This window comes from Dromaius novaehollandiae, chromosome 11 (assembly GCF_036370855.1).
Source record: "Dromaius novaehollandiae isolate bDroNov1 chromosome 11, bDroNov1.hap1, whole genome shotgun sequence".
Classification (NCBI taxonomy): Eukaryota; Metazoa; Chordata; class Aves; order Casuariiformes; family Dromaiidae; genus Dromaius; species Dromaius novaehollandiae.
The window spans coordinates 11,547,913-11,561,715 of record NC_088108.1 but is presented as its reverse complement, the minus strand read 5'-3'; the positions used below and the strand labels follow the sequence as shown (position 1 = coordinate 11,561,715).

General features: G+C 42.5%; 1 protein-coding gene across 5 annotated transcripts in view; it reads right to left on the bottom strand.

Moving 5' to 3' along the window:
• Positions 1–228: 228 nt before the first annotated feature.
• IDS (iduronate 2-sulfatase) overlaps positions 229–13,803 on the bottom strand; it is a 33,356-nt gene continuing 19,781 nt past the window's right edge. For 2 of the 5 annotated variants that reach the window (XM_064518258.1, XM_064518259.1), the window contains 10 exons: positions 10,997–11,069; positions 10,134–10,326; positions 8,691–8,827; positions 7,469–7,646; positions 6,549–6,637; positions 5,616–5,816; positions 4,801–4,971; positions 3,984–4,110; positions 2,110–2,283; positions 229–851 (listed from right to left, as the gene is read on the bottom strand). In XM_064518258.1, the coding sequence (XP_064374328.1) occupies positions 349–851; positions 2,110–2,283; positions 3,984–4,110; positions 4,801–4,971; positions 5,616–5,816; positions 6,549–6,637; positions 7,469–7,646; positions 8,691–8,822 (1,575 nt within the window). In that variant the 5' untranslated portion in view covers positions 8,823–8,827; positions 10,134–10,326; positions 10,997–11,069 and the 3' untranslated portion in view covers positions 229–348. Of the gene's footprint in view, positions 852–2,109; positions 2,284–3,983; positions 4,111–4,800; positions 4,972–5,615; positions 5,817–6,548; positions 6,638–7,468; positions 7,647–8,690; positions 8,828–9,809; positions 9,966–10,133; positions 10,327–10,996; positions 11,070–12,000; positions 13,120–13,803 lie in introns of those variants that run through there. The other 3 variants (XM_064518257.1, XM_064518256.1, XM_064518260.1) reach the window with 3 other exon arrangements.

Below are 13,803 nucleotides of genomic sequence, written 5' to 3'. Positions count from 1 at the left end.
TTTTCTTTTGCCACCTTTCATACCACAAATTCCAGCAAAGATAATGAGTTTTTCTACTTCAGTCACTACAGCACAGAAGACCATGGAGATATTTCAGCATTGGCCTGCATACCCTGTGTGGACTTTTCAAAGTGTTGCATGGTGGCGTGTGAACACACAATTGCGGAACTGCATTTTGACTACTTAGGGCTAATAAGGGCTGTAACAAGACAAAAGCATTAGCTAATGTTTCGATACAAATAGGATTTTAATTCAATCCAAGTGTTCTCTGTACAACAAAAGTGTTTCATGCAAAAAAAGGAAATATTACTTTACTGGCAAGAATTTGCACAAATGAGTTCCTGAACCCTAATGCTTCAGGAAGCCAAGAATTTTTTTGAAAAGGCCACCATGTAAGGTATTGTTATAGATGTTATAATCCTGGTGTGGATCGCTCTCCACCATGTACAACTCTCCTGCATGGACATCCTTAAAGTCAGCACTAAAGTTGCTAGGATTAAATCCAACCCACAGAGTATATCTGTAGTCATGTGTACGCATGGAATACCCCATGACTCTGATGTCTTTCAGCTTTGGTTTGTCAGAGTTCCACTGAGGAGTGTCTGCAGGTCGGGGATACTGGCTGAAAGCAACAGGTTCTTCATTATAACCTCTGTAAGCGTCATCAAACCCATCCTTCTCTTTCTCCAGCTTCTCTTCAGAGGAATTAAAATACCGGACAATGCTTGCCCCTTCAGTGCACAGTGCAACAGAAAATGAAGTCTCTGGGCATTCAGGAGGAACCTGCAGGCCAGCAAGTTCGGCAAGCGTTGAAAAAAGAGACACAAGCTCAACCATTTTTTTGCTTCGCCCTACAAGAAACATCATCAAAGTACAGGTTAAGGAACATGATGGCTCAACAGACACTGATAGAACATTTTAGAAACTTATTCTGATAATTAAGCTGGTGCTTTATTGGAAGTGTGTTGTATTAGATTTGTGGGGTAACAAAACCAAGGCTATTTAATCAACGTGCAGCAGTTAGCTCTGGGGATGCTAGTGTATACGTTTATGTAATATTTTAACAAGATGAGATTTTGTCACTTCTGTTTCTCAAATGCGCAAACTCTTCAAGACACTGATATTCATTCCTTTGAAAAAGAGCTCTTCAGAAAGACAAAGGAAATTCCAGTGTCTACCGTTTAATATAAGGGTACCTCCACCAAAGCAGTTTCTGAGGCCACCATTTTAGGCACAGATGCTACACAGAGACTGTTTACTAATCACTGTTGGAAAAACTGCTGCAGCCATTATAAAAGGTAGGTCAAGTATCCTTTTAGGCATCCAAGCAACACAAAAATAAATCTCCTGCTGTGTTAATGCAGACATCTAGCTGTTTCCACTAAAGCAGGTCTAGCCAAAGCAAAATTTTTTGTTCAAAGATGTAACATTCCCTTCACCATCTTGTTCCTCATCGGTACAAAAGCTGAGTCGATGACACTGAGCCAAGAATTGGCTGAATGAGTTAGATGCAAACTTTACTTAGGCCTGAAGTGCAAATATATTTTACCAATGATTCCTCCTGCTCTTGCAGTCCTAGACTTAAATAGTAATGCTGTCATATCTTACTGTGTGTAGAGATAAAGAACATCTACACACAGGCATACTAAAGCCTGCTTTTTGCACCAAGCTCTCTAGTCCAGGAGAAAAGGAACATAATCCCTTTTTGTTCTTAACTAGACATTAAAAAAACTTAGCAAACTCCTGCACAGCTGTTCTGCCCTGAGCTCTAGCACAATATCCACAACAGGGAAAAAGTCTGGCAGTTCTGCTCCTAAGACAACTCAAGTCTGTTGACATGCATGTTAAGGCAAGAGAAGTCATTCCGTTTAAATCACAGAAATGTATGGCTGGAAAGGATCTTAAGAGACCATCTGAATATCTGAATTAGCCTTCAACTGATAAAAGATCAGGAAAGTTTAAACCTCTCTTAGAGGGAACCTGGAAGCAAGATTTGGCTTGCATTAGCTGGGAAGCAAACCCGAGCTGCTTGTCTGTCAAGTATCATTAAGTCACCACTTCTTTACATATATCCAGTGTGAATGCAAACAATAAATGCTGGAAATTTACCTTGAAGTACTAAGTCTGAAATATGGCTAAAGGGGTCAAGGTAGGGGAAGATTTTCTTTCCTTGGCTAGCAGAGGAAGAGGTCATTCCTGGTACATAAAACATCAGCGGCACACGGGTAGCAACATCAAAATTGCTGTATTTTGCCCATTCACCATGTTCTCCCAGGGACCATCCTGGATGACAGAGAGCATAATTTAGAGCAGATACTGGATTGTAATTTAGCTGTCATTTCTTTCTCACAGCAAAAGCAACTCCAGCTGTTGAGGCCACTAGTCTGTTGTCAAGGTTGCGCTAACCGGCAAGTAACAATGTGTGTTTAAATGTAGTAAGATATTTCTCTAACGTGAAAATTGTTTCAACAAACCACCTAAATCTTGCCATGTGCTACCCTTGTAGTAAGGGAACAATCACACCTTTCCCTATTTCCCCTAGTCTAGATAAGAATTAAAAAAACAGTATTAAAGCAGCATAAAAGAGGAACTGGAGTGCGTCACTGTGCCTGCAAAAGTCTCAAGAATTCCACAAAACACTCCTTCGAGCTTTACACAGCTGCTAGCTCTCCAGTACCCCTGTTACAACTGAGCATCCCGTGAAGCCAAGGCTGCTGTCTGTTCCAGACTTACATCAGGATGCTATTCCTGGGGAAGCAAAAGGGAGATCAAAACACCTTAGCTCTCCTCTTCATCTTAGATGAGATGCCAACGAGATGTTCTTCTGGGGCACGTTTATTGCCAGCTTCACTTTGGCGGAAGACAAAGGAGCTCCCTAAGAGCTATGCTAACGCATGATCTTTTGAGATAGATTTCTGTGGCATCACTTTGCTAGCCATAGTACTGGAAACACCAATGACTTACAATTAAACAAGGCAAGGAAAAGAAGAGCAATTAAGTCTACAAAGGAAAGAAAAAAACCCAAGTCATAGTGGCAAGTCAAAAGAGATATCTAGAGTAATTTTAGTACCAAAAGTATTAATCCTATTACTCTACAACACACTAAAGGATTGTTTACAGAGACTCACTCACAAAAGTCAGCCCAAATTAACTAAATATGTAGCTTTAAATTGGTTTAGTTAAGCCACATTAAACCCCATCTAGATTCTATCATTCAGAATACAGTAATTTTAATTTGATTTAGGTTATTTCATTTTGAAAGTGAACTAAATTAAGGATTCTCTAAAAAACAAACCCAGCTTAGTTTTCCTCAGTGGCTCTGTTGTAAATGATTCCAAACTGTTCCAGGCCAGCTAAACCATCCCCTGAGGGGACTCATGGGAGGGTTATTTTAATGAACATTAGAGTATTGAAACAAACAGTTAAATGCTTGAGGTATTTGTTCCGCAATTCAAATTCAAACAGGAATTTTACCACCAAGATCCAGAATGTGTAAGACCCCAATCACAAGAAGAGAAGCCATATTGCTATCAGTTTAGATGCTCTGCAAGCAGCAATGACAAGCACAAGAACACACACTTCAGCAGTTAATGAGAAAGCCTGTCACCCACTGTACCAGATGGCTCTCTGCAAATTGCAATGGGGGAGCTATCCTTTAGCAGCACTCTTCCCAGCAGGAGTCACTCTTTGGGGCAGGAGGTGGGAATACAGCAAGCTCAGCCCAGTATCCTGGCAGACAGCCTCATCGCTCACTAGCAAACCCTCTACCTGATCAGGGAGAGAGGTGCCTGCAGGGAAACAGAACTGTGCAGTCACAGAAGCCTGCGTCAGAGTCCATTAATTAGAGACTGACTAGCCACATATATGAGGTATGGTTGCACTGCTGCAAGTTACATAAACATACATGTGATTAATATGCGAGCATCAAGTTGCAGAATTAAGAAGTTATTTACATTCAGCTGGAGAAAGATTTGACTGCTTACCATGATCAGCAGTAAAAACTACCATTGTGCTGTTTGAGAGTCCTATATCATCCAAAGCATTCAAGAGTCGGCCAACTTGCATATCCAGGTAAGAAACTGCTGCATAATAGCTCTGGCGAATCTGCCGCTGCAAGTTATTAAAAAATGACAGACAAAAAGACAAAAAAAGAGAGTCTTTTTTCCACAAAGCCACCCCCTGGTCTTCCTGCAAATAAAGGGACTGAAGAATTTTCCTTGTAAAGCTTTATTTTCAAGTGTCTGCAGCCTGATTAATGTCCCAGCTGAAGAAGTAAGCCAGGAAGGAGGCAGTTAGAAAATTCTAACTATTTCTCAGCAGTTCTTTCAAGGAAGATATTGCAAACCAATCAATTCCCCTTCTTTCAGGATCCGGCCACATAAGCACTTGGGAGTCAACCAGAATCTTGCAAAAAGATATATTAAATGGTGGCTTGAAACAGATCTAGCTAACGAAAACAGATGGGATGTTGATAACTGATGCATACACTCCCTTACACAGGAACACACATCCCTCAGCAGTGATGGTGGAAAACAGAAATAATCAAGAGCACACACTATTATTGTCAGTTGAAGGCTCACCTCTTTGTCCCCTTGCTAGTAGACTGACTGCCTACACAGTGCAGTTACAGAGAAGGTTTGCCTACAAAGTTAGAGGCAACAGCATGAAAGGCGGAGAATTCACAGTTTTTGCAAACTGTCAGGTGCTGAGTACCCTGGAACATCCAGAAGCAGCAAACTATTCCCTTGTGTTTCAACAACAGGAGTGGTTTGACTTCAGTGCACTGTATTGACTGCTTACCTGGAAGTCCTCTGGAAGTGGTCCATAAGGGAAACTAACATTTAACACCTTCACATCATCCCTCTGTCTGATATCCGTCCAGGGGTTGTATGCCACAGAAGGTAGCCTCTCAGGCACCCAGGGATCTGGGGCTAATGTGATGTTTTCCAATGGGTACAGTTTGAGAAATTCCTTTACAATACAAACACATACAAAGATTGGCCTCACTTCTAAGGCCTACTGTAAACTTTTATGTTGTAAAGCAGCAACCATTTTTCGTCTCATAACCCTCCAATTTTCTTACCAATTACAAGACTTTTCCCCCAAGCGTTAAAGGTAGCAATGCTATGTTAGTCTGCCCCAACCAATTTCTGAAAAATACTAAGTTAGTAAGGGATGCTGTACATGAAAAGTCTCCTGTATCTAAAATCAGCAGTAAATCAAAGACTGAAATCATATATTGAGAAGCCACATTGAAATAAAAGGTCCAACAGTGCTTCCTCTAAGAACAGTAGGAGTTTTGCCACTGACTCAAATGGTGAAGGAAGAACAAGATCTTGTAAGGCCTCATTACATCATACTCTGTCAAGCTGAACAACATCGCCATGCAACAGCAGTCACACTATTATGGCAGAAGTAGTCTGCTTTTTGTTTGACTGGTCACAACTCTAAGTATTTTTAAATGTAACACAGGCGGTTACAAAAATTTCACTGAATCAAGGCTGTTTTTCAGCTTGCTTCCCAGAAATGATAACAAACCATTTCTAGGAGCAGCTTTGAAAAGAAAAAGTAGCACTTACCTAAGTTTCTTTCCACACAGGTGCAAGGTTCCTTACCTGTGGGTACCTTAATGGGATATGTGGTTTGTGGTAACCAACAGCCAGGAAGAATTTTTGCTTCTTGGTTTTCATAGACCTCAGTAAGCGTATGGCTTCTTCAGTGCTTTGAATATCAGGCAAAGTACCACTGGGCATTTCCGTCACATTCACTGGACACACCAAGTTAGCATGAAGTTTTCCATCTTTTCCTCTACAAGTCTTTAAAACAGAATTATTTAAGTAACTTAACTTCTGTAAAAGTAAGGAAATAATCCTCTCTTCCATAACTTTAAAAACCCACTCATTTCTGAGCAATTATTCTAACCACAACAAACTCTGTGGATTGGATACAACACGGAACTTCACAACTTCTGTGAAAACTAAAGGTGCCATGTAAGTTGATGTCTAAGACAGACAGCTCTAGGGGTTGAAGAACACACTGGCAACTTGTGTGTGCAAGGAAAAGCAGAATCCTCTCTCTAAAGGTGGCCAGAGCCTGAGAAGCAGTCATATAAAAAAACACTTCCATAATGAATAGGATCTCTGACCTATTAGCAAGAGTTTAAAATTTGGTTATGATATACATATGCATTATTGCTCCTTCTGACCCCCAGAGCTCATAGAAAGCTACCTGGAAGCTCCTACAGACTCATTAGTTGCTGGGCAAATTCCAGCAATCTCTGACGTATAATCAGTCGAGAAAGATGAATTAGAATAAACAGTTGCCAAGAAAATGTGGCCTCAGTGAGGTCTTTGGGAGAGATGCTAAACAGACAAAGAAAAGTATGTTGCTGATACAAACACTGTTGTTGTTAAAACGAGTAATGAGCGGTTTCCCTGCACTATGTTATAATCTCAAAAAAACATAGAATATAGGCTGGTACTTGACACAAAGAACTTCATTATGTCCAGAAAAGCCTTCTTCATTAAGGTCCCACAAATTGTCCTTACCTTATCATTTTCATACTTTTCAGTAGAAGGATGAAAGGGTGGAATGGACCAGCTGTATGGGTAGTCATCACTGTAATTGGATGAAACCCCTGAAAAGGGTACAGAGTAAAGGCATTAGAAACACTCCAGTAGTTCACTAAACTAGCAAGAGCTCATATACAAATTTAACTTGTTTTTACTACTTTTTAAGTATTCCAACTGCAGAAGCATTTCAAGTGTTTTTTGACAACTCAGGGAACAAAGAAAGAATATTTAAGAAATAAAAGTGAAAAAGTTTAAGACAGGCAATTGTCTCTGAAATAAATCTGATAATGGGGAAAAGGAGACTCAAACCTCTTGAGTAACCTTATTTCAGGGACAAAACAACCAGGATTAATGACAGTTTTCACATACATACCTAGTTAGATTTACTATCAACTGAAAGTCTGAGTTTGGGGTAAAGAATTACCAGAAAAGAGTCACATAAGTATTACAGTATTTTTAACTCAGTGTTGTTTTTTTTAAACTGAACTAATTTCCTAGTTTAATTGGTAGTATTACTCATATATTCAATGTCTCCTGACTGAGACAGCCAGCCTACTGTGAAACATGATGCATGTGTACCTGCCGAAAAAGACTGAGACAATGAGGTTGTTCAGTAACTAACTTCTGGACATGTTTGAATATGGCAGACATTTATGCTCACAATCCCCAGACAGTATGTGAAAACTTTTATTAGCTAAGAGCCATCTAATATATTCACCTCTGAAACACTTTAAGATTTAAAGATAATCTACAACTATTCTACAATCTGGCCCATGATAATGATTCAGGTTGTCTAATACATAAAGCTAAGAATCACATAGTTCATGCTTGTATGTAAAGTCTGTTTGTGAGAATATACAGCACCTATGTTAAGTACATGACAACTCAAACGCTACCGGCATGAAAAACTTTCCCCACAGACACAGTCACGTAGCCATTCTCCTTGAAATACTGAGGCATTGTGGAATAGTTTCCTGCATGCACTCTCCAGTAGGAGTAGAAATCATAGAGTCGAGTAGTATCAGGTCTGCGTCCAGTAAGAAATGATACTCTACTTGGAGCACAAACAGCTTGCTGAGGAGAGAGCCAGTTAGAAAGAGAATCAGAACTGAATAAAAAGCAATATATCCATATGAACTGTAACATAGCGACTTAGGTGTTGCTGAGCAAAACACTCAAAGGATCAGGGACCAGTGAAAATATTTCATGTCACTTCAAGCTAGGATGAACAGCATCATTATTATGAATACTGATCCCCAACTGCAAACTTTCATCAGACTATGCATTTATCTGGGTATACTTTATCTCAAATAACCAATTCCTAAGCATGGACTAAGACCTTTGATTATGCAGCTAATAACAAAAATTAAGTCGTGCTTTTGAAATCTAGTAGCTCATACTCGTAAAGAACTAAGCAGAAGTGGCAGATGGACTGTGCTGACAAAAGCCCAAGGTCTAGCTGGTCAGGGCTGCCTTAAGAATAATGAAAAGTATAAACATATGGGAGGTCCAGGTTACAGCCCAAAGGCCTCACCAGTTCTGTCTCACAGCGGCAAAAGCCAAACCTTATTGCTTTAAAGTCCTAATCCCCAGTCAGAATTAGGCCCAAGCTTCTAACTTCTCAGCAGGTACAAGCCTGGAAATGGAGGCATCCTATACAAAGTATCTAAGTAAAGAATAATTAGTGATATTTTGAGTCCTGTATAATAAGCATCCTTCTTGAATACAAGTTCTGGTCTATAAAATAGATTTCCTCACAAGAATAAAACAAAAAGTAATCTTCCATAACAACACTGCTGGAATGGAAAGAACAGAATTATAATTTGGCAAAACAGCATTTTTAAGCAGATTTTGCTGTCAACAGTGAAAATGTTTGGGTGGTATTATGTTACTCCAAGGGTTACACAAATATTAGTATCCACGTGACCCATTTTCATTTTTCTCACTTTAACAAAGACAGGTACAGATAGCACAGTTCAGCCTAACCATTTCTTTGCTACTGGAGTTACTTTAAAGATTAATAAACAGTTTTTCAAAGTGCTTCCCAACACTTGCTGTGATGAAACCAGGAAGCATTTTGCAGAGAGAGAACCATTTTTATCAAGTTACTTATCCTACCTGTGCATATGCATTGCTGAACACAACGCTTTGAGATGCAAGTTGATCAATGTTTGGAGATTTTACAAGCTTGTCTCCATAACAGCCCAAAACAGGACGCAGGTCATCCACAACTATAAACAGGACATTCATGCCATCTGCACCGATGAAACAGAATCAGGCTATATTCATTTGAGCACTGGTGAGTGAGGATTGCTTTATGTTACATTCCGCCTGAAAATTTTCTTCATTAATTTTTCACCCTGAACTATACTTAAAAAAAGATATATACATTATCTTTGTAGGGAACTATAATTATTGGGGTTAATTCCTTAAATGTAGAACAATCCACATGTTCCCTTCTCAGTTGGCCTAGTCAGCATCACAGTATTTTTCATTTCCCTTTTTATTTCTTTGCTTCTTCCTAGAGCATTATATTCATGTATTTTCAGTTAGCTATGAAAAGCAGTATATTTAAAGGAAAGTGAAATAGTTCTGACAAATGCAGACACTTCATAGTTTTGCCTTCTTAATTTTACCATCTACAAGTTGTGGGGGGTTTTAAAATCAGAGATAAAATTCAGATACTGATACATTATTTAATCCCACTCCAGATAGATGAAAGAAAATCATTTTAAAAAAGTGATTTACATGAAATATATTTCTCTTTTTAAAAACACCCTCTCCAAGCAGCAAGCTATCTTATGATTCAAGAAAAAAACGAACAGAAAAAAACCCAGAAAACTGCTGGGGAAAACAAACACACACACACCCCAGAAACTGCTGAGAGCATTTAAATTAACCACCCTCCTGGCTGCACAGGAGGCTTTGCCAAAGCCCCGAGCGAGTCAAACCGCAGAGCGGACGATAACGCCGAGGGCCTGAGGCGCGGCCACCTCCTCCGGAGAGCGGCCGCGGCAGCACCGTCCACGGCGGGGCTGACCCCGCGTTACGCCTTCAGACGCCCCGTTTACCGGGGGCTCCCTCTGCTGCTTTCTGACACTGACGCCTCCCGCCCCGCTTCCCAAGGTCCCCCCGCCCGCGGGGGCCCCAGCGGAGGGCTCCGAGCAGCGCCCGGCGACCTCGGCGCGGTGGGAACCTGCTGCCCCCGCCGCCCCCCCGGCCCGGGGCCCGCCGCACCTGCGGGCGCGGCCGGCGGCCCCCCAGGGCAGCGCGGAGCTGCCGAGACGAGCGCGCCGGCGGCGCAGGAGGCCGCGAGCAGGCAGAGCCAGGCGGCGGCCGCCATGGCGGGGCGGGACGCGGCGGGCAGGCCGCCTCCCGGGGCGGGGCGGGGCGGCCACGGGGGCGGCAGCTCGGCGCAGCTTTTACCGCCAGAGCCGCCCCCAGGAGGGGCGCGCACCGTCCCCCGGGTTTCGCCCTCGGCCCCCGCGGCGCGGGCAGCGGCAACGCGCTCCCCGGGACGCCCTGAGGGCGGCCGCGCTGCGACACGCGTGTCGGCCGTACCCCCGGCAGCAGCTCCGTGGCTCCGCGGAGCGCCGGTGCCCTCCGGCCGCGGGAGCGCTGCGCCCGGGCAGCTCCACGTTCACTGCGCGCCTTCTCAAAGCGGCGACCCGCTGCTGTGCCCGCTGCCAAACCGGCACCACTCCTGCCTCACCTCCCTGGCTGCAGCGTGCCGTTGGTGATTCACGTCTGGAAACTATAAACACACAAGCGAAGTATCAGGAACTGAAAAAAATGTAATTTCCCAAATAAGCTATTTTTTAAAATGGAACTGAACAGCATATGTACTAAGATGACAGCAGGAAAGCCCAGGACAGACAAGTTTGCACCTTGGCCCACACCTGTGGGAGAGATCCGAGCGAGAGCTCAGCTGGGGGCCCTTCCCAGAGAGCAGCCCCTTTGGTCTGCGCAGTTGCGGGGCAAGGAGGGGGGAGGGAGAGCAGGGAACCGGGCCTGCGCTTCAGCCAGCGCCCCAGACTGGGCAAGCGGCGCCCCCAGCCCCGCTCCCGCAGCGGGACGGGCAGGCGCCCCGCAGAAGCGCCCCGCAGCCCGGCCCGGGCCTGCCCCGCCGCGCCCGCAGGGTGGCGCCCGCGCCCCGCCAAGGACCGCGCTCGCCGGCGCCGCCCCGGGAGCCGCCGGGCTGGGGGCGCCCGGGCCGGCCGGGAGCGGGACGGGGGGCTGGAGAGACACCTGCGACCGCAGCAGCGGGGGGAGCTCACGAGGACGGAGAGAAAGAACACCCGAGGAGGAGGACGGTTCACCAAAAAAGGTACGTTTACATGCGATCATTCGAGAGACAGTACTATAGAATAAGAGACCTTAACCCCGTTTTGTTTTATGCCTTCCAGGAGTCTCCATGCACTTACCGTGGTAGTTCTCTGGGAGAGGGAATATTTAATGTTATTCCGACAATGATTTCCTCCACACGCATATACCAACCTTGGGGAATGAGGAAATCAAGTGCATTAGAGTTAACATTTAGAGAAGCTGTCTCAGAGTCATACATCATTTTAATCCTATTTGTTAATCAGTACTACAGCCAGTTAACATTTACATTATATATTTTAAACATACATTTGGATTTTCTGGGTCACTCCAAGACCCAGCAAGTGTCAGCTTGATGTAAGCTGTTAGTGGGAGTGCATGCAGCAGGCAGCATGCAAGTCCCTAATACCAGCCTCTTTTCCATGACTTACCACTTGTGAGACCTGAGAGGCGCTTGGGTTAGCTCAGCTGTTCAGCTGCACCTAAGTTTCCTCCTCCGTGACGTTTTGGCAGGCAGGGCCTTGCTTTTAGACAATTGACCTCTTTTTCTAACTTTGCAGTTTTAGTGTGCGTTAGGCAATTCTGATCAAAGAGTGGAGTCCTGACAGCAGGAAATGTGCGCTAGCAGGACTGGTCGGGATCACAAGTAAAGGATAAGTATGAGGGAAACTACTGGGCTACGTAAAGGGCCAGAAGAGGCCACAGCAGTTTTGATGGATTGTTCAAAAGTTAATCGAAGTCCTATCTTGGCTTTAGCAGACAGAAAAGCTGCCCATTTCCCCCTCCTCATCTTACTAAAAGTTTCAGGAAGAATTGGCTTTATAGAAAGCTCTGAAATTTGGCATGGTATCTACTTTTAATTGTGGCAAAGAGAATATATTTACTGCTGGTATTTTTGTACAATATAAACTCACTATTAACTATGCAAGTGCTTCCCAATCTGCAACTATACAGCTACCAGTGACTAAAAGGGTATCATAAGGCAGCACACAAAATAATTACTAAAAAAGCGAGTTAAAAGACCGTGACTGTGTATTCCTAGACATGCAACAAGCAAGCAAAATGATGAAAAATATACCAAATAAACAACCAATTTTTCACTCACTTGTATGCGAAAGCCACTATGGCAATGCTGCCCAAGATGGCATGTGTATTTTCTTTTTCACAAATGCCAGGTGCTCCTTTGACTATAAATGACTGATAAATAGTGAAACATAGTGGCAAATACCAATGTCTTTAAAATCAGACCCTAAAAAAGAAACCCTAAAGAAAATGCCTGCATTTATAGGGAGGTAATATAAAGAATTATTCCATCTATAATGGAATCTATACTTTTATTCTTTCTGTGCTTCAGGACTTTATTGCTCTCTTATCAAAATTAGAATGTTGGCAGCATGAGTTCTCAGACAGAAATGACCTGTTTTGTCACTTTTTTTTTTTTTTTTTATATTGAGGACAAGCATTTGGAAAGAAAATTGATAGCCAAATGTGAAAAGTTCAAAGACAACAGATCCTGCCTCAGAGGCAGGCAAGTGGGTGGATTAGTCTTTCCGTGCCTCTGGGATTGTGCAAGTTGTGATATTTTTGTAACTTTGAAGTTATCTGCACTAAGAAAAATGACCTTGAAAATAGATTTTCCAATCCAGATTTTCCAAGATGCTCCCCTTTCTGCACCTGCAAATATTATCCAAAGGGAATATGAAAATTCTAAAGGTTTGTCTGGGATTTCTGGATGCCTTGCAGCTCACTCAGAGCCAGGGCAGTAGGTTTAACATTTAACAGGTGCAGTTAATTCACAGCAGGTACAATGCATAAATAGCAAAAGCACATGAAAAATTTAATGCTTTCTGGAGACAGACTTAATGTGCACATCAACTGGAGAATGCACCCACTTGCTGTGTGGATGGCTTGTGCAGTACCTCCAGTACGTGCAAGCCACAGGAGACCTGCTGCACTTGCGCAAGTTCTTTATACTGTATGTGCACAATACATGTGGCACACCCCAGATATGCTAATGTTATTGCATATGTATTAAACTACACGTGCACTCATTGTGTCTGGAAAATCGGAAGTAGAAATATAGGAACTTACCTGAAAACCACCAAGGGATTCATACCAATAGTCCCCAGATTTGTGACATCTTTTACTGGAGCTGATATCAATGCTCAAAAATAGAACCAGCTCAGAACTGAACTATGAAACTTTATTCCATCTAAACATTTCTGTAATGCAAACTAGCTATTTTGTTGAAATACCTACAGGAATAATTTGGAGGAGAGCAGAGTTACTCAAAAACTAAAAAAAAAAAAAAAAAAAAAAAAGCATACAATTAATCAGATTTATATATTTTCAGCTGTTTGCAAACAATACTGAATGTTTTATAGTTTTCTATAATTGATTTGCTTTGCCTAAACTTTTCAGGAGAATGGCGTGGTGAACAGCCTGTTTTTCTGCTCTGTAAGTAAGCATGTTTTCAAGCTTAAGTTATGCACTCAACATAAGCTTATGCATCTTACAGGAGCAGTAGCTAAAATGGTCTGCCACAATCCTACTGTCCTCTGGGATGTGTGATTCAAGAGTCCAGTATGTATATGTTACACAGAATGTGCATATACATTCAAATAAATATAATTTTCTAAACTACTACAGTGAAGTTTATTCTTTATGTGGTTCTTATACTTCCTTTCTACACATATTGGAAATGCCCAAATCAAATCAAGAACTCTGAGGAAAAAAATTCAGTTAATACAGAGCACATTATATGCAACCAGGTCATGAATATTGTTTGGTATATTTGATTGCATATTTTGGAACTAATTTTATCTATAAACATTGTACCTCACAAGTACCAGCAACTGTTCTAGCATAGATCAGCTGCTAGCAGGAAATGTATTTAGCAGTGCATCCC